This window comes from Felis catus, chromosome A1 (genome assembly GCF_018350175.1).
Source record: "Felis catus isolate Fca126 chromosome A1, F.catus_Fca126_mat1.0, whole genome shotgun sequence".
Lineage (NCBI taxonomy): Eukaryota > Metazoa > Chordata > Mammalia > Carnivora > Felidae > Felis > Felis catus.
In genome coordinates this window covers 142,830,088-142,849,555 of record NC_058368.1, presented here as the reverse complement: position 1 = coordinate 142,849,555, position 19,468 = coordinate 142,830,088, and the positions used below count along the sequence as shown (strand labels likewise).

General features: G+C 40.6%; 1 protein-coding gene across 3 annotated transcripts in view; it reads left to right on the top strand.

The window, feature by feature from the left end:
• The window catches only part of DMGDH (dimethylglycine dehydrogenase), a 69,277-nt gene that overhangs the window by 16,682 nt on the left and 33,127 nt on the right, over nucleotides 1-19,468 (top strand). For 2 of the 3 annotated variants that reach the window (XM_045062508.1, XM_023257803.2), the window contains exons 6-10: nucleotides 5,794-6,042; nucleotides 8,360-8,558; nucleotides 15,418-15,611; nucleotides 16,675-16,828; nucleotides 18,534-18,699. In XM_045062508.1, the coding sequence (XP_044918443.1) occupies nucleotides 5,794-6,042; nucleotides 8,360-8,558; nucleotides 15,418-15,611; nucleotides 16,675-16,828; nucleotides 18,534-18,699 (962 nt within the window). The remainder of the gene's footprint in view (nucleotides 1-5,793; nucleotides 6,043-8,359; nucleotides 8,559-15,417; nucleotides 15,612-16,674; nucleotides 16,829-18,533; nucleotides 18,700-19,468) is intronic. The other variant, XM_023257800.2, reaches the window with a different exon arrangement.

The window sequence follows — 19,468 nt, the reverse complement described above, 5'->3', positions numbered from 1 at the left end:
GCTTGGGCGTGTTCTCCCATGTCTCTCAACACAGTGCTTCAGGCAGCCACACGCTCCCAACTGATATTTTGAGAAATAATGTAGAAGAACTTAATTTAACATATTTTTTGATGTTTTCCTAAGATGGTAAGCTTTTATTTACATAATTCATTGCCACTGTAATACATTTTTCTTTTTTTTTTTTTAATGTTTATTTATTTTTGAGAGAGAGAGAGAGAATGCGAGCTGGGGAGGGGCAGAGAGAGAAGGAGACACAGAATCTGAAGCAGGCTCCAAGCTCTGAGCTGTCAGCACAGAGCCTGATGTGGGGCTCGAACTCACAGACCACGAGATCATGACCTGAGCCGAAGTCAGATGCTTAACAGACTGAGCCACCCAGGCACTCCTGTAATAAATTTTTTCTAAACCATAAACTGTGAGGAATAAGGAATCACTGAAGATAAAGATAGAATAATTCTCAAAGACACCTGACCTAAACCCAGGGCAGTGGTTACCAGGTGAAGTTTTCTATGCAACTGTGAAATCTTGTGTGGTTGGGTGGGGGAGGGCTGTGGCAGGAGGTCCTGGAGTACAGCTTTTCTGGTGCCGGCCTGGGAAAAAAATCCCTGGAATTAGGTTGACAGTGTGGCCCTGCATTTACCGCTCCATGGGACCTAATTTTCTCCAGCCTGGATTGTTCTCCAGGATGCCCTTCTTTGTTCTTTCTTCCGGAGGCGTTTTACCCGGCCACATCTACTCCCTCTCGCATCCTCAGTTTTTGGTAAGCCAAGCAGCTCCTTCTTGAAAATTGTGTGAAGAACTGTGCTGTCTCAATGTTCAATTCTTCATCTCATGCAGGTCGTATCTCTGGCCCATAATCTTGTTTTTTTTTTTTTTTCTTTTTTCTTTTCTTCCTCGATCTCTTCTCTTCCACTGGGTAAAAGTTACTGGAGAAAATCTAACTGATTGCATATTTGTAGTCCATGGAAGGTGTGGAGAAGTATGTGTTTAATTATTTCTAAGTCTGCTTAAAAAAAAAAAACACCTTATTTGCAGTATAGAAGGTAAGACTCAGTAACTGAGGGCAAAGGTTTGGGTATGCTCGCTTCTAGAACTGAAATTAACAGAGATCAGTTTTATGAATAAAGCATCTGCAGAAAGCATTGTGTTAACGTGATTTGAGAATGCGTGGCTGACAGATGTATCCCAGAGTTACTTAGCGAGACAAGGATGCCTCACAAATTCAGGCAAGGCCTTCAGGCTAGCTCTGAAATCTAATTAAAGCAACCAGGATATAGACTTGGAAATGTGACCGAAATATAAAAGACGTAAACACCACCATTATGGTACTCAACTGTACCATAACCTGCTAGAAGTTTCTTTATGTGAAGTCGTAACAGAAGGCAGCTGAGTCTTTAGTATATTCATGAAGTAAAAATGTGTCCGTTTGGGGTGCCTGGGTGGCTTAGTTGGTTAAGCGTCGGACTTTGGCTCAGGTCATGATCTCGCAGTCGACAAGTTCGAGCCCCGCATCAGGCTCTTTGCTGATGGCTCGGAGCCTGGAGCCTGCTTCGGATTCTGTGTGTCCCTCTCTCCCTGCCCCTCTCTCGCTTGTGCTCTGTCTCTCTATCAAAAATAAATAAACATTAAAAAAATTTTTTTTTAAAATTAAAAAAAAAAAAATGTGTCCGTTTGCTGATGTGTTTCCAGCATTGTCCAGGTCTATGGGGCTCTCTGGCCCAGAGACACACGTATTGCCAGCCATGTGACCTGGGCAAATTACTCATTTGTAAAACGGAGAGAATAGTTCTCATCTCAGAAAGCTGTTATGACTGGTAAGTAGCTAATAATGTAAAGTACCCTGAACAGAACCAGTACCACACAGTAAGCACTAGAAAAAATAAGTCTAATAATTATGATTATAATTGTTTCCTTGAAAGCTTATCTGCCCCTCCCACCACCCCATCCCGTGAACACTAGCATCAGTTTGCTATAACTTCTGGGCACAGGCTTTTAACCTTACCCACCTCCTTTCACTTGTTCCATTGTCACACAGCATTCATTCTGTTGGTATATTTGGTTCTCAAACTGATGTACGTATGAATTGCTGTGGAAAGTTTCCCAGATTTCAAAAGATTCTAATTTAAGTGATCTGGGTGGGGACTCAGAAGCTCTATTTTAAGCAAGTACTCCAGGTACTGTAGTGTCTGTTCCAGATGGTCTGCAAAACATCTTTAGAGAAACACTATTACATAGATGTTCCTAGAGGAGAGAGAACGTAGTAACTTTATTCTTTTACATTTTTTTTTAATGTTTATTTATTTTTGAGACAGAGAGAGACAGAGCATGAATGGGGGAGGGGCAGAGAGAGAGGGAGACACAGAATCTGAAACAGGCTCCAGGCTCTGAGCTGTCAGCACAGAGCCCGACGCAGGGCTCGAACCCACGGGCCGTGAGATCATGACCTGAGCCGAAGTCGGAGGCTTAACCGACCGAGCCACCCAGGCGCCCCTCTTTTGCATTTTTTTTAACTTTGTTTTTTAATGTCTATTTATTTTTGAGAGAGAAAGAGAGAGAGAGAGAGAGAGAGAGAGAGAGAAAGAGACAGAGCACAAGCAGGGGAGGGCCGAGAGAGAGGGGAGACACAGAATCTGAAGCAGGCTCCAGGCTCTGAGCTGTCAAATCTGTCAGGCACAGAGCCTGACGCTCAGAGCCCGACGTGAGGCTTGAACCCAGGAACCACGAGATCATGATCGGAGCCAAGTCGGAAGCCTAACTGGCTGAGCCACCCAGGCACCCTGTAGTAACCTTATTCTTGAGCAAGCAGAGCTGAAAACTAGTTTTGGACACTTGTGACCTCTTGGGATAAAATAGTCTAACTTGCCTTTGGTACCTGAAACTGCTCAGGGGCATGAGAAGATATTTTATTATCATGTAAGTTTTTTCTCTGCCTGGTGAAGAATGTTTCTCTTGACTCCTTTTCTACTTGACTCATTAAGCCTGAGATAACTTTATAAACTTTACTTAAGACTTTTCTTAATATGGTAAATCAGAAATATGATTGGATCATGCCAATGTGAATCCCAGTGTTCGGCCAAAAGAGAATTGCTTAATTTTGCCTGACACTCTGCATCAGAGAATGCCACTGTATAAACAAACCATCACTGTCACCGTATAAACCACCTTGTACAAGTAAACTTGTCTATGAACCTTCAGTCTTCATTTTAACTCTATTTCTATTAATCATTGCATAAAAAAAAAAAACAGAAGCCATTTCCAATAACTATTTTTATTGACCCTTCTGTTGTTTCTCAGGTCATAATGGTAGATTTTAGTGATTCTTCCATATTTGTCTCTCTTACCTTTGAACTTGGTGGGTGGGTGATGTAGCGAGAGTTGAATTACAACCACACCAGAGTTAGGTTAACTTGCTTGACAGAAAGAGGAAGAAAATGCCAACAAACACCACCACCATAGGGTAAAACAGCATTGGGCTTGTTTTGGAGTGTAAAATCATATAGTTCTATAATACTTACGCATATGTTCCCACTGTATTTTAATGATCAAGTGCATTAATAAGCAAGCAATTAGACTCAGAAATTCATAAATATGTTTGAATAGGAAAGAATTTATTTTCTTCAATTTATGCTTTTAATTGAAATAAGTGTATTGAGGATATTGGAGTGGTTTGAATTGCTAGGCTAAATATTTTGGCTTTTTATATTTTAAATCTGCTGTGGTGCATATAAGTAGCATTTATGGCTTTCCTATATTTTCTTACAAAGTTCTTCCATTGAAAATTCACTTCTTCCTACTAACAAAAATAAATTAAATCCTTAAATTATTAAAAGACCAACAAGAGGCTCTAATGCCCACAAGTGAGATTTTTGGTTTGCAAATAGACATCCAGTTAGGGGGCTATTAAAGAAGTATGGCCAGGGGACCTGGGTGGTTCAGTCAGTTACGCATCTGACTTTAGCTCAGGTCATGATCTCACAGCTCATGAGTTTGAGCCCCACGTCAGGCCCTGTGCTGACAGCTCAGAGCCTGGAGCCTGCTTCAGATTCTGTGTCTCCCTCCCTCTCTGCCCCTCCCCCCCACCTTGTTTTCTCTCTTTCTCTCTCTCTCTCTCTCTCTCTCTCTCTCTCTCTCTCTCCCCCTCTCTATCTCTCTCTCTCAAAAATAAATAAATATTAAACAAACAAACACTTATGGCCAGTTTAGCCATTAGGCCAAAGCAAAACAACAAAGCCCAAGGATGACGTTTAGATAGTAAAATAGAAATAATTAAAAAAAATTTTTTTAATGTTTATTTTTGAGAGAGAGAGAGACAGAGTGCAAGTTGGGGACGGGCAGAGAGAGAGAGGGAGACAGAGAACCCGAAGCAGTCTCCAGGCTCTGAGCCATCAGCACAGAGCCTGATGCAGAGCTCGAACCCACAAACTGTGAGATCATGACCCAAGCTGAAGTTCGGTGCTTAACCGACTGAGCCACCCAGGCACCCCAGTAGAAATAAATTTTGACACATAGGGTACATAGTCTGGGTTCCCAGACTGATTCATAATCGATGATCCTGTATTTAGCTCTGAACCTCACATAGGCTTCAGAACTCTTTATTAGATTCCTAAAAAAAGCAGAAACAGAAATGGTTAAAAAATTGAGTACAACCTCTAAAGAAATAACTTGAATAAGATTCTCTAATCATTTGAACGATTACTCAAAATTATTCTGAAGCAAAGAAGCAAATAGAACCTCCTTCCCCCAAATAATCTGCTGATGGGTCAGGCAACACCATGTCCCTGCCAAATAATCATTCTAGATTCTAAAATACCTTTATGCAAGTGAAGGTGTCTTGGATTTTTAAAACAAAATCTTCCCATAGGAAGAAAACCAATAAGGTATGATGATTCCAAGGTCTCCCAGTGTGACATTGGGCATGTCTCTTTCCTTCTCTGGACTTTAGCTCCACATCTGTGTACTGAAGAGTCAGCTGGGGGAGAATCAAGGGTCCTTTCAGCCACAATCTGGTTTTTTCTTTTGCAAAGGTAAAAATAACATTCATCCCCACCGGTAAGACAGTCTCAGTACACATTGTGAACTGAGATACATTCTCATAGAGGTACTCCCACTTACCGGACTCATCGTTCCTTCATGCCCGTTGCAAGAAAGGATCTTACAGAGGTATTCTAGCCAAGCGTTTACAATAACAGATAAAACTTACTGTGCTATCTCTCCCAAAGTATATACATTTTCAAAATTTGAGTTAACACAACAATTCTGTATTTGCAGAATCTTAGGCATCAGTAATGTGGGGAGAGGAGGGTCTGAGGGATAGAGGGATTGCCTTGGAAGGCTTTCTTGTGCACAATTATTATACCGATCAACACAGGCCCCTCTATTGTTTGATCATTTCTGTTTCAGGAGTAGGGTCAGTCTATTACTGTCTTTCTTATCAATATTTGTACATTTTATATATTTGGGTTGTTTGGTTTGTCTTTCAAATAAATGTGTTTTCCTGCCTGCCTCTGCTTATAGACAAAATATTTTTTCAGGAATTACAAACTCCTGAAAAACAAGTATGTATCTATTAGATTATAGGTGTCTTCAAAACGCTGGGGCAGGTAAAATACTCTCTTCCCCCAAGTTCAGTTTTGTAATGACAAAAAATTTAAAGTTGTTATCACATTCTTTAGACTTTCCATGAGTACTGAAGTCTTCTCGATAGTTTATCTGAAAATAAATTGCCATATCCGTGTCAGGTGTAGTATGTTTACGTATGTGGTAGCGTTTTAAAATGACTTTTTTTTCTTTAAGGATTTTGGGCTCGTGAAGTAGGTAAGATGGTGGGACTAGAACACCCTCTCATTCCGGTCCAGCATCAATATGTTGTGACATCAACTATACCTGAAGTGAAAGCTTTGAAACGAGAACTCCCTGTGCTCCGTGACCTGGAAGGATCCTATTATCTGCGACAGGAAAGGGATGGGCTTTTGTTTGGTCCATATGAAAGTCAGGAGAAAATGAAAGTGCAGGACTCGTGGGTCACCAATGGAGTCCCTCCAGGTGGGTTCCACAAATGCAAGTGTGTGCAGGTCGGGCACATATGTTTTGTCTTCTCTGTGGCGGGGGCTGGCTGTAGACTAAGATGACACCGTAACATTAGACTACTGGATACCTGGGACGCTGGAGGTGAGGGGTTTGAGGTCAGCTCTGTTCTCCTGTCCCTTATCACCGATCACAGCAGGAAGTAAGGAAAGAGAGAAGAGGCAGTTGGTGATGGAGAAGCTGAAGAAACATATCTTCCGCTTCCCGGTAATTTTTCACCTGCCCGCACCAACCTCCTTCCTCCCCACTTTTTCCTCGCTCTCTCACCTGCCTGGTCTAGTTTCCAGATTTGGATATAGCTGATATTGTGCTTTGACGGTTGGAAACATGGCAGGTAGCAGAGACAGGATATCCGGCCTACTAAGAATGAAAGCGTCAGAGTCTGTCACAGAGCAGGATAGGTTGCTCCTGCAAACTGATGCCCTCCCCTACTCCATAAATAAATGTAGAAAAGCCCTATGCGAAAGCGGGAGGAACCATAGTTTCTGTAAGGGAGGTGGACCCGTTTTGTTTTCATTGAAACATTTCTACAGAGCTAAATTAAAGATGGAGGTTACCTAAGGAGGTAAACAAAACAATCTATAGAAAATACTAAAATGTCATTGGGGCACTGAAATATTATAGGGGATATAAAGAAATGGAGGAAATTGTACTTCCTAGAATTATACTTTGATAAGCTACTTGGGATAGGGACTGAAGTTCTCCCCTACTCCTCAATACACATATGCCCATGTGACCAAGAATGATCATTAAACTGCCTTGCAGAGAAGTTGGGCCAGCTAGCTGAGGGCTTTTGTTTTGTTGAGTTGGCTCTGCACATTTGGGCTTGCATGGAAGAGCTCCTGATCTCAGGAGGGCTGACGGCCACCTGAGAACCTTCCTTTCTGTTCTTCCCTCCTGCTGGCAGCCTGTCTTCCAAATAAATGTTTTGTTTTTAAAAAAATTTTTTAATGTTTATTCATTTTTGAAAGACAGAGAGACAGAGCACAAGCAGGGGGTGGGGCGGAGAGAGAGGGAAACACAGAATCCGAAGCAGGCTCCAGTCTCTGAGCTGTCAGCACAGAGCCCGATGCAGGGCTCGAACTCACAAACCGTGAGATCATGCCCTGAGCCGAAGTCGGATGCTCAACCGACCGAGCCACCCAGGCGCCCCATCTTCCAAATAAATGTTGAACAAATATTTTAATTTCCAAATTCCAAGTTGGAGGGAGAGCCAGATTGTTAGCTGGCCCTGGGTGCGTAGATGTCCTGGTCCAACCCTCGTGGTCTGCAGGCCTCCGTGCAACTGACCCAACATGCTTTTCACAGGAGGAACAAGAAGCTGGCTGACTGCTGTGTGGGAAAGTCACCAGTATTGGTGGAGAAGTTCTTTTATTTTTTATTATTATTATTTTTAGAAAGATTTCCTTCTTTTTTTTTTTTCTTAACGTTTATTTATTTTTGAGACAGAGAGAGACAGAGCATGAACGGGGAAGGGGCAGAGAGAGAGGGAGACACAGAATCGGAAGCAGGCTCCAGGCTCTGAGCCATCAGCCCAGAGCCTGACGCGGGGCTCGAACTCACGGACTGTGAGATTGTGACCTGAGCTGAAGTCGGTGGCTTAACCGACTGAGCCACCCAGGCGCCCCGAGAAGTTCTTTTAGAGGCTCATCTGTGGTCCTGCCTTCAATCACAGTACCTTTTGCGAATGAGGAAATTAATGTGTTTCAAGACCCTGACTCTTTTCTAAGAATCTAGCTCTCAATTACGTATGGGAGCGGGCGTGAGGGAGGAGGCCTCCATGCCATTCTTTCTGTGCTGAGAGCTAAAAGGCATCTAGCATCCATTATTCTAGAGCCTGGAGTAGTTTTCTGTTTATGCCCTGTGTTCTGACATGACTTTGCAAGCTCCCATTTGCCCTTAACTGGGAGGATAGATCAGACTTTTAGGGTTAATTAAAAGATAAAAGTTCTCTCTTGACAAACCAGTTATTGTTTGTTTTTTAAAATTATGATTGGTTTACATGTTGAAAACTGTTGATATACCTAGATTTATATTTATTATTAAGAGGATTAACTTTCATGATTTTATTATTTCAACAAAAATAAATTATTATTGTCAGAAATGTGATGGGTACTTATCTGTTGATAGTGAATATTAAGTTTAGACTTAAAAAAAAAAAGGAAGTACCTTCCATAAGACCATCTTTAAATGTAAACTGATTCAAACTTAAGTCACTTTGGAATACCTGTCAGGGCAATTGTGGCATCCTGACCACAATGGTATGTCTCTTCAGGGTTTGGAAAGGAGCTCTTTGAGTCTGATCTTGACCGAATTATGGAACATGTGGAAGCTGCCATGGAAATGGTTCCAGTCTTGAAAAAGGCTGATATCATCAATATCGTCAATGGTCCTATCACCTATTCTCCTGACATTCTGCCTATGGTGGGGCCCCATCAGGGAGTCAGAAACTACTGGGTGGCTATAGGCTTTGGGTAAGTATCTCTTTTTTTATTTTATTTTATTTTATTTTATTTTATTTTATTTTATTTTATTTTAATTTTCAAGAGAGAGAGCACAAGTGAGGGAGAGGGACAGAGGGAGAGAGAAAGAGAATCCCAAGCGGGCTTCACGCCGAGCATGGAGCCTGATGCGAGGTTCTATCCCATGATCTGAGCTGAAATCAAGAGTTGGGTGTTCAACTGACTTAGCCACCCAAGCACCCTGAGTATCTCCATTTAATTCAACATTTATTATAGAGTCAAGTATCTTTTTTAATAGAGTCAAGTATTATAGATAAGTCTTGTCTCGTAATCTCAGTCCAAAATGGAAAATGAGAGACGGGCAGAGAGTTTTCTTCCTTAAATGACCATTGAGATATGAAGAATAAGATATTTCAATCTTCGGGTGCCTGGGTGGCTCAGTCAATTAAGCGTCTGACTTCAGCTCAGGTCACAATCTCTCAGTTGGTGGGTTTGAGCCTCATGTTGGGCTCTGTGCTGACAGCTCAGATCCTGGAGCCTGCTTCAGATTCTGTGTCTCCCTCTCTCTCTGCCCTAACCTGGCTCGCTCTGTCTCTCTCTGTGTCTCTTAAAAATAATAAATAAACATTAAAAAAAATTTTTTTTAATTCACTTTTAAAATCCTGACTTTATAATGGTTTAATCACTTGTATAGATTTTAAAGATGATCACATAGAAGGGCAGTGATTTCCTGGAAGCCTCTCTTCGCATATTTCCTGCCATTTCCATTATTCCTGTCTCTTTTCATGCTGTGTATGTTCATATTGGTCAATTTGCCCCAATTTTACAAGGCTGTTTTCATAACACAGTGTGACAAACATAATACCAAGTATCAAATGAATAACGTATATGATGCCTTTTTCACCATAATTCAGGTTTATCCAACATAATTTGTTTCTTTATGATTCCTCAGGTTGCTTACTATTTACGATTCTGTTACCCATTTGATGCTTCATCCTTAATATATGTCCCATTAATTTGTTGAATATTAATGTCAAGCCCACTTTACTATCATATCACAGCTTCTAATATTCTATTTTTCTTCTCCATTTTATTTGGCCATGTATTCAACTAATATCTCACGTTTGCCAGCTCTGTACAAGGTCTCTTTGCTAGGCACTGGGCTACAGCTAAAAACAAGGCAGTGAGGTCCGGCCAGAGGTGTGTGACTGCTTGGGGTGCTGTTCTGCCAGTACAGTAGAGGGGCTGTGGTCTGAACTGAGGGAGCAGCAGCAGGGACTGAGAGATAGGAGATAAAATTATTTAGACTTGATGATTGATTGCATTAGGTGTTGAGGAAGAGAAAAAAAGCAAACGATGGCTAACTTTCTAACTTGACCCCTGGTTGGATGCTGGGGCCATGGGGACAGAGAATCAGGAAAACTATGAGTTTCATTTTTGAAAGGTTGGGTTTGAAGTGTTAAGTTGATATCTTTGGGACATCCAGAGGGAGAAAACCAGATGGAGACAGAGGACCTGTAAGGTATAAAGTAACTGAGGGTTTAGGTAATCACCAATAGCATCCGTGTGCAGGCATGTGTATGTAGGAGTGTTTCTCGTGTACATTACTTGAATATCTTCTTTAGAGGAATGCTTATTCATATACTTTGCCCATTAAAAAAATTGATTATTTGTCTTTCTGCTGTTGAGTTGTAGGAGTTCTTTATATGTTCTAGACATAAGACCTTTATCAGATACATGATTTGCAATTTTTTCCTTTCATTCTGTGGGCTGTCTTTTCAATTTTTTAATGGTGTCCATTGAAGCATGAAGGTTTTTAATTTTGATGAAGTCCAGAATGCATATTTTTTCTTTTTTTTTTTTAGCATGTAGTTCATATATAAAAAACCATTTTCCAGTCCAAATTCATAAAGATTCATACCTATGTTTTCTTCTAAGAGTTTATAGTTTTAATTCTTTCATTTAAATCTTTGATCAATTTTGAGTTAATTTTTGTATATGATGTGAGGTAGGGGTCCAACTTCATTCTTTTGTGCATAGCCAGTTGTCCCAGCACTGTTTGTTGAAAAGACTGTTCTTTGCTCATTGAATTATGTTGGCTTCTGTGATATCTTTTTTCTGATACCACTTCTGATACCCACATTCAATTTTTCAATTTTCTAATTCTCTGACACCAACTGGGTGTCCAACAATTCAATTGAATTCTGATCTTAACTTCCAGAGTTAGTGGTTAAGGACTCAGTCCCACAAAACTGCCTCCACTTCAGATACCAGTTGCAACTCCAGGGATCACCTATACTTCTGACTGGCTGTAACTTTGCGAGTTCCTACAACCCCCTTTTCAGGCTTGACAGTTCACTAGGATGGCTCACAGAAATCAGGAAAACACTTCCTTTTACCCATTTATTATAAAGTATACAACTGAGGAACAGCCAAATGGAAGAGATGCACAGGGTGAGGTGTGAGGGGGAGGAGTGTGGCAGAGAGTTTTCATGCCCTCTTTGACACACCATCTTCCTAGCACATCAGTGCGTTCAGAACCTGAAAGCTCTTTGAAGTCTGTCATTTAGGGGTTTTTATGGAGGTTTAATTACATAGGCATAATTGATGAAATCATCGACTATTTATGATTCAACTTCTTGAACCAGCCCCTATTTAAGCCCCCAGGTATCACTCACTCCACCTTGAGTCATCTCATTAGCATACAAAGACTATAAATTCCAGAGGTTTTAGGAGCTCTGTGCCAAAAATTGGGGACAAAGACCAAATATTTATTTTTTATTATACCACAACATCCTTGACAAAAGTCATTTCACCATATGTGTATGGGTTTATTTCTGGACTTCCAATTCTGCCATTACCACATTTTTTTTTTTTTTAGAGTTTATTTTGAGAGAGAGAGAGTACTTGCATGCATGTGAGTGGGGGAGGGGCAGAGAGAGAGAGAGAGAGAGAGAGAGAGAGAGAAGGAGGGACAGAATCCCAAGCAGGCTCTGCACTGTCAGCACAGAGCCCCATACAGGGCTCTATCTCACGAACCATGAGATCACCACCTGAGCTGAAATCAAGGGTCAGATGCTTAACTGACTAAGCCACCAGGCACCCCCACACTGTTTAGATTACTATGGGTTTGTAGTAAGTTCTGAAATTGGGAAGTGTGAACTTTTGCTCTTTTTCAAGATTGTTTTGGCTACTTTGGGTCCCTTAAATTTTCATGCAATTTTTAGGACCAGTTTGTCAATTTCTGCAAAGAAGCCACCTAGGGTTTTGATAGGTATTGCATTAAATCTGTAGATCAATTTGGAGAGTATTGTTATAACAGTATTAAGTCCAATTCATGGACATGGGATGTCTTTCCATTTATTTAGATCTTTTATTTATTTATTTATTTATTTATTTATTTATTTATTTTTGAATTTTTTTAAGTTTTTATTTATTTTGAGAGACAGAGCAGGAGCAGGGGAGGAATAGAGAGAGTGAGACACAATCTGAAGCAGGCTCCAGGCTCTGAGCTGTCAGCACAGAGCCCAGTGCAGCGCTCAAACTCACTAACCATGAAATCATGACCTGAGCTGAAGTCGATGCTCAACTGACTGAGCCACCCAGGCTCAGTCTTTTAAAATTTCTTTCAGCAATGACTTGTAGTTTTTAGAGTACAAGTTTGCACTTCTTTTGCTAAATGCATTCCTAGGTCTTTATTATTTTTGATTCTGCAATTGGCTGAATCATAGAATTATTTAGTCAATGAATACATGTGGATCATTGACCATGAGCCATGCTCTGAACAAGCAGACAGTATCCCTGGCCTTATTATATTTATATGTTAATGGAGCATCTGTTACTACTTGCCAAGGAAATTAGGAAGTTGATTTCTTTAGAACACCAGTTACTTATTACCTAGAAATTGTATGTACTTGCATGGGGCTAATGTTGCATTCCTGCTCTGATTGTTCTGGGTAATTTTCCCAGGTTGTAGATGTCGGGAGATGGATAGGGAAGACGACAGGTGGGGGGCAGGCAAAGTGCCTCACACTCTGACAGATTTGGTCTGAACAAAGGACTTGTTGCTATCTTGCTAAGATATTTCTTATGTAAAATGGAATGCTTACATTGGCTGCCCCTGCTGGCTTGCATCAGTGATCCATTCCCTGGTTCTGGAGGCCAGTGTTTCCATACCTGGCTGAGCAGGAGAATCACATGCCCATGTTAAAAAAGAATCTCAACCTTGTGATTAGTCACTTATGTATGCTTCATCCTCCTTTACATCGTATCTGTGTAATTCCTATTTGTCAGGAGAACCCATGAAGTTGTGTTGAATTGGAAAACTATAAGCAAATGGATTCCCAGACACTACTCCTATAGGTTCTGAATCAGTGGTCTGGGGAGAGGCCCAGGGATCTGCATTTCAATGTGTCTGTTATTCTGATACAACCGTCCAGAGAAGTTGGGGAACTTGCAAACTGTGTACATATATGCCAGTGCTCATTTACCTTACTCACAGATCACCCTCAGTCAAAACTCTTTTACTTTTGTTTTGTCACAATTCTAACAAAAGGTTTTTTGCTTCTAGGTGACACCATGTCAACCAACATGTTTAATGGATTGTATTGAATTGAATCTAGTTTTCTTGGCTTAGAGCACATTATAAACAGGAAACTTAAGGAGGGGAGAGTGCTGTAAGATATAACATCTGACAGTTTAACGGAGTTATCCTGAAAAGCAGACACAAACACTCAAAAAGCATAGTCACTGGGCCATTTAGAAGCGGGTTCTACAGATTAATGTTAGCGACAGAAGAACCTAACTCTCCTTTCCTTATTAAGTTCCCTTCCACTTCCATGCCACACAAATTACTTGGTATGAAAGTCTTATCAATTGGGCATAGGCATACTCTGTTACTGGTTGTATAGGGGCCTAACAGCAAGCATGCATTGCTGGCCTACTATGTGCTTTCAATGTCATGCCAATGTTCTCCACCAGAACCATAAAGGAAGTGTGCATGAAAGAAGACTAAAGCTCAGGGTGGTCACACAACTTGCCCATGGCTACACAGCTAGTACTGGCAGAAATGAAATCATACCCAGAGCTCTCTTACTTTATGCTTGCTTTTAGCTACTAAGCCAGGGGCTCTCAATGCATGTTTCATAACACTCAGTAGTGTGGCATTTGACACATAGCTTGTTAATGGTTAGAGAGCTGAAGTTTGTAAAGTAAACACTTTTTGAAAACAAATTATCCTTGATTCAGGATTCTCCCCAATTGACAGCACTCAGCCCCATTTGTTAGCTCATATACACTACTGAAAGGGAAAGAACATGATGGCATAGCAGTGAGGCCACAGAAAACCAAGCACAGTCCTGGCTATTCCCAAGAGCCTGTCAAGGATGTGAACGCTGTCTGTCATGTGTACCTTGGCTGAAAATTGGGAACTGTTGAAGAGGTAAAGTTCAGTAAGAGAGAGTGTATGCTGAAGTCAGTTGATGGAGTCTGTATCCTGACCTTTATTGCAGTGTGACCTTATTTAATTGCTAAGTGGGGACTGGCTTTCCCAGTGGTAAAATAAAATTGCTAAAGAATAAATCATCTGGTACATGTTAGGTGGAAACAATTCCTGGCAAATAGCAAGCACTCAATAAATGTCAATAAAACTTTACACAATTTCAAGTCTTATCAACAGTATCTCTAGATCTCAAAAATGACAGCTTTTGTATATCATACATTGGGCCTGGTTAAGTGAATTTTAAGCATACATTCAATAATTTTTCTTGCTTTCTTGAAACTTAGTGAGATTGTTTGTGGGTGATTTGGATGACCAATGTCTTTTTTTTTTTTTTTTTAACTATTCGGAGAAGTATATAAATTGTCGCCTTTTTATTCTACTTGAGAAATATCCTCGTAACAAATTTAGTCATTCATTTTTGTTACATGGCAAAACTGGTATCTTGTGGGAAAATAGTTAACATTTAAAGTCTTTGCTCAGGTGCTCCCAAGCTCTTAGAACCGTGAGTCTGGCTGTTAACTTGTGGTCATTCAGGATACTGGAATTTCTTGCATTTTGAGGTCTGCTCATGTAGCTCCGTTTCTTGGTCATCCCCCACATGACTTTCTGCTCATCTCATTCCTCAGAAGCTTGTCTTGACTTAAACCACAGATAAACCTATAGGAAAGTCCTTCACTAGGCAAAAGGGAATGGTTAGTACTGCACATGGCCAATGTTAAACTGTGAATCCTTCATCTGATAGCAACTGATTTGCCACAGTGATGTTCTTGGTTTTAAAGCATCATCATATAGAAATGGACAGCAAGACTACCCTCATCACCAAGTGACCCATTAGTTGCAAAATACAGGGGACAGTGTTCCTTTTCTCTCCTCCCCACAGCCCCTGGGTGAGTGCCTCTTCCTCTGAATGCTTCTAAGATAAAGATTCAAGGTCCTTGCACAGAGGTCATCGCCTAAGGGGACCTGAACTAAGTTGAGTCTGAGAAGAGATGTGTCACTGGGCAGTGTACAGTTTCTCCTGCAAGGTTCCCATCAGTCAGGATAATTCTAGATCAGAAGGGCTGCTAAGATAACCACATCTTCCTCTTTTCTTCCTTTCCTCCATTTTCCTAAAGTGAGCATCTTTTCTAGCTAAGAGTTGTAGGCTATTTTGCAGGTATGCATCTCTTGAAACTGTGGAAACAAACTAGCTATCAAGTCAGGTACATTTAATTTGGATGCCCAAACATGTATTTTTCCCGAGGAAAAAAACTATAGTATAAGCATTATGTTGACTGTCTGCTCTGAAGATCACAGAACACTCCAACTTGGAGGCCCTGTAGAAGAGTTGGACATGTTTCATTATTGGAAAACAACATGTGTTCATAACAGGGTGTTTATCTCTGTATTTGAAAGATACGGCATAATCCACGCCGGTGGGGTAGGGAAATATCTCAGTGACTGGATCCTGCATGGAGAACCTCCTTTTGATCTGATAGAATTGGATCCTAATCGCTATGGCAAATGGACAACAACTCAGTACACTGAGGCCAAAGCAAGAGAGTCATATGGATTCAACAATATAGGTAAAGTGCAAATTTACTATTGTCTGTAAAGTGTGTACAGAATTGACCTGCAGCGCCATTGATTTTAGATCTTTGTTATTCTGTGCTTTGTGGTGGGAGTACTTAGGGATTCTAATAAGCATTATGCCTCTAAGACACAAGAAGGAATCTTACATGAGTTTGTATATTTAATGTGTGGAGTGCTTCCGTGATTTCAAGTTTTTAAATTTTTTTAAATGTTTATTTTTGAGACAGAGAGAGAGAGAGACAGACAGACAGACAGACAGACGGACAGACAGACAGAGCATGAGCTGAGGAAGGACAGAGAAAGAGGGAGACCCAGAATCTGAACGAGGCTCCGGGCTCTGAGCTGTCAGCACAGGGCTCGAACTCACAGACTACAAAATCATGACCTGAGCTGAAGTCGGATGCTTAACTGACTGAGCCACACAGGTGCTCCAAGTGATTTTTAAGTTGCCTTTTTTTTTTTCCAAGTGATTTTAAGTTTTAAATTTACTTTTACTTTATCCTTGGATAGCTATATGAATGACAGTCTGGCTTTTTTTACATAATTTAAAAAAATTGCAGTATAGTTGATTATATATGTACACATATATGATATTATGTTAGTTTTAGGTGTACAACATAGTGATTTGAGTTTTTTTTAAATTAATTTATTTATTTTGAGAGAGAGAGAGAGAGAGAGAGAGAGAGAGAGCACGTGGTTGCCTGTGGGAGCAGGGGAAGAAGAGACAGAGGAGAGAGAGAATCCTAAGCAGGCTCCCTGATGCCAGTGCAGAGCCTCACGAGGGCAGCTGGATCCCATGAACCCTGAGATCATGACTGAGCCAAGATCAAGAGTCTGACACTTAACTGACCGAGCCACCCAGGCGCCCTGTGATTTGACATTTGGTAACATTGTGAAATGTTCACCCCAAGAAAGCTAGTTACCATCTTTTACATAAATTTCATACATATATGTGCTTCTGGATGTTAAGAACTATGTTTTCTACTTTCTGAATCCCTTTGAAGTTTTTTACAGTTTTGGTTATATGGTACTTAGGTACTAGTTTTCCTTTTTCAGTTGGTTATCCTAAAGAAGAGCGATTTGCCGGGAGACCAACTCAGCGAGTCAGTGGGCTTTATAAAATCCTGGAGTCTAAGTGTTCCATGGGGTTCCATGCAGGCTGGGAGCAGCCACACTGGTTCTACAAACCAGGCCAGGATACTCGGTATAGGTAGGTGAATGGCATGACCCGCCTGTGGCTCTGAATGTAGAACGCGATTTTGGAAGTTGAATGGAGGGACGTCGGAGAAGCGCTGCCCCTGCGCCCCCAAAGAAGTCACTCCACCCTTTCCAAAGAGCATTGAGCCTTTTCCTACAAAAATGATTTTCTGGCAATGGAGGCATTAGTCTATCCCACGTGACATTGGCTCACATCTCTAGGACCCATGTGGCCTCCAGAGTCGTACAGCCAGCTCAGGTGAAGCCTCCACTTGGCATTTTCCAGGAGCTCAGGGGAACCTTCCCCATCCCCTCTTGATCCCCACATGGCTTCAGGTGGCTCCTAAAGATGTGTCCTGCTTTAGGATGCTTGGACGAATCACTTTGTATGGAAATAGTCTAGAAATATGGATTTTCTATTTATCAAAGATAGTTCACAGCAACTGCTTTCTAGTGTGTGTGCACTGAGTCATGCAAAATATATGTACCATTGATAAATTAGGGGAAAGGATCATTTACTTAGCATTTTAGGTTAAGCTAAAGCATAAAGCATGTCACTGAAACAATCCTCTGAATTCTTCTAGTGTTGTTACCATTGTTATACTTGGATTTTGAGCCATTGTTGTCATTTGGGGTTAATAATGCTTATATATTTTTTTCTCATGAGAATCCATAAACCAAGAGAAAACAAATAGCAAATCCAGAAATTGTTACCTCTTTTTTTTTTTTTTTTTTTTTTTGGACTTGTCATTTTGCTTACTAAACAGGTTTTGATGTCTACTTTAAGACTAGATCTAAATGGTACAAAGTATAGTAGAGGCCCAGTTGTTGATTAATGAATTTGGGCTCAGTAGAAAGTCTAGATTATCTGGGGGCAAAATACTGGTTTGGTTTTTCCTAAACGACTTGGATAAATGCCAAATCTGTTCTTCACCTTTGCTCTTTGGATTTGACCTGTTCCTTCCATTATTTGAATAATTAAACAACTGAAAACTCATTTATCAGACAGAATTCTGCTCTGCAGTTAAAATACCACATTGGAAGTTGACTTTGCCGAGTGGGAAGAACCGTGAATGAGTCAGTAGACTTTTGTTCCAGGCCAAGCTCTGGCATTTACTAAGACAAAGGCCCTGGAAGTCACCTTGTACCTTTTCTCTAAAAAAATGCAGATGTTGGACCAGGTTCTTGCTTGTAACAACATGAACATCACTTGGGAGACTGTTAGAATGCAGGATATAGGTCTCCACCCCAGACCTGCTACATTAGAACCTGCATTTTAACATTTGTAAGTGATGTACAGTTGCATGAGTGTTTGAGAAGCACTGGACAAGATAGCTCTACCCCGTTCTATTCTGATTTAATTAGGTCCAGAAAATGGGTATTTTTTTAAATGCTCCCCAGGTGATTCTAATATTCAACCAAGATTGAAAACCTCAGGGCTGGTAGACTTCTATGCTTTCCTCCAGACCTGAAAGCCCACATGTCCTATCTTAATTTCTAGTTAATTAATACTTCGTTCACTACAAAATGGGTCGAAGGAATAGAAAAGTAACTTTAAAAACTCAGCTTCTACCATATATGTATCATTCAGAGAACAGAATTTTAGATGTTACTTCTTTTCCCAAATAGGATTTTCTAGATCAATAGGGTTTATTAAAATACTCTGTAATTTTCTGAAAATGAATGACAGTTGTTTTACCACAAACATTGTGTTTTAGGCCAAGTTTTCGCCGCACAAACTGGTTTGAGCCTGTGGGATCTGAGTATAAACAGGTTATGCAAAGCGTAGGGGTTATTGACCTGTCACCATTTGGCAAGTTTAACATCAAAGGCCAAGACTCTGTTAGATTGTTGGACCATCTCTTTGCAAATGTCATTCCAAAGGTAAATAACCTTATATGGGTACAAGGTTCAGGATTCCTGCCTGCTTAATTCTCCATCCTCTCATTTTTAAATTTCCTAAAATGTTTCTATTGTTTATTTTTGAGGGGAGGGGGGAGCAGAGAGAGAGGGGACAAAGTTTTTGAAGTGGGCTCTGCACTGATAGCAGAGAGCCCAGTGCAGGGCTTGAACTCACAAACTGTGAGATCATGACCTGAGTGGAAGTTGAATGCTTAACTGAGCCACCCAGGGAACCCTCATTCTTAAATTTTATTTATTTATTTATTTATTTATTTGTTTATTTATTTATTTATTTTAAAGTTTATTTTATTTTGAGAGTTTGTGTGTGCGAGTGAGTGAGGGAGGGGCAGAGAGAGGGACAGAGAATCCCAAGCAGGTTCCATGCCGTCAGCCCGGAGCCTGATGTGGAGCTCAGACTCACCAACCCTGAGATCGTGACCTGAATTGAAATCAAGAGTTGGGTGCTTATCTGACTGAGCCATCTAGGCACCCCATTTTTCCTCTCATTTAAAACAAAAACAAAAAAACAAAAACAAAAAAACCCAGTATGTTATTTTAGTCCACCTAATGGTTTCTGTATGAATCCTATAGCTCTTCAACAGACCATGAATAAATATTCTAGCTGATTTTCTAATTACAATTTTTGTTGAATGAATTGTCATCCAAGGACTCTATGACTTTGCTAAATCCTGTCAATAGAGAACTGCAAAATTGACTGAAGTGTAATTTTGATGACAAATAATTATAATTA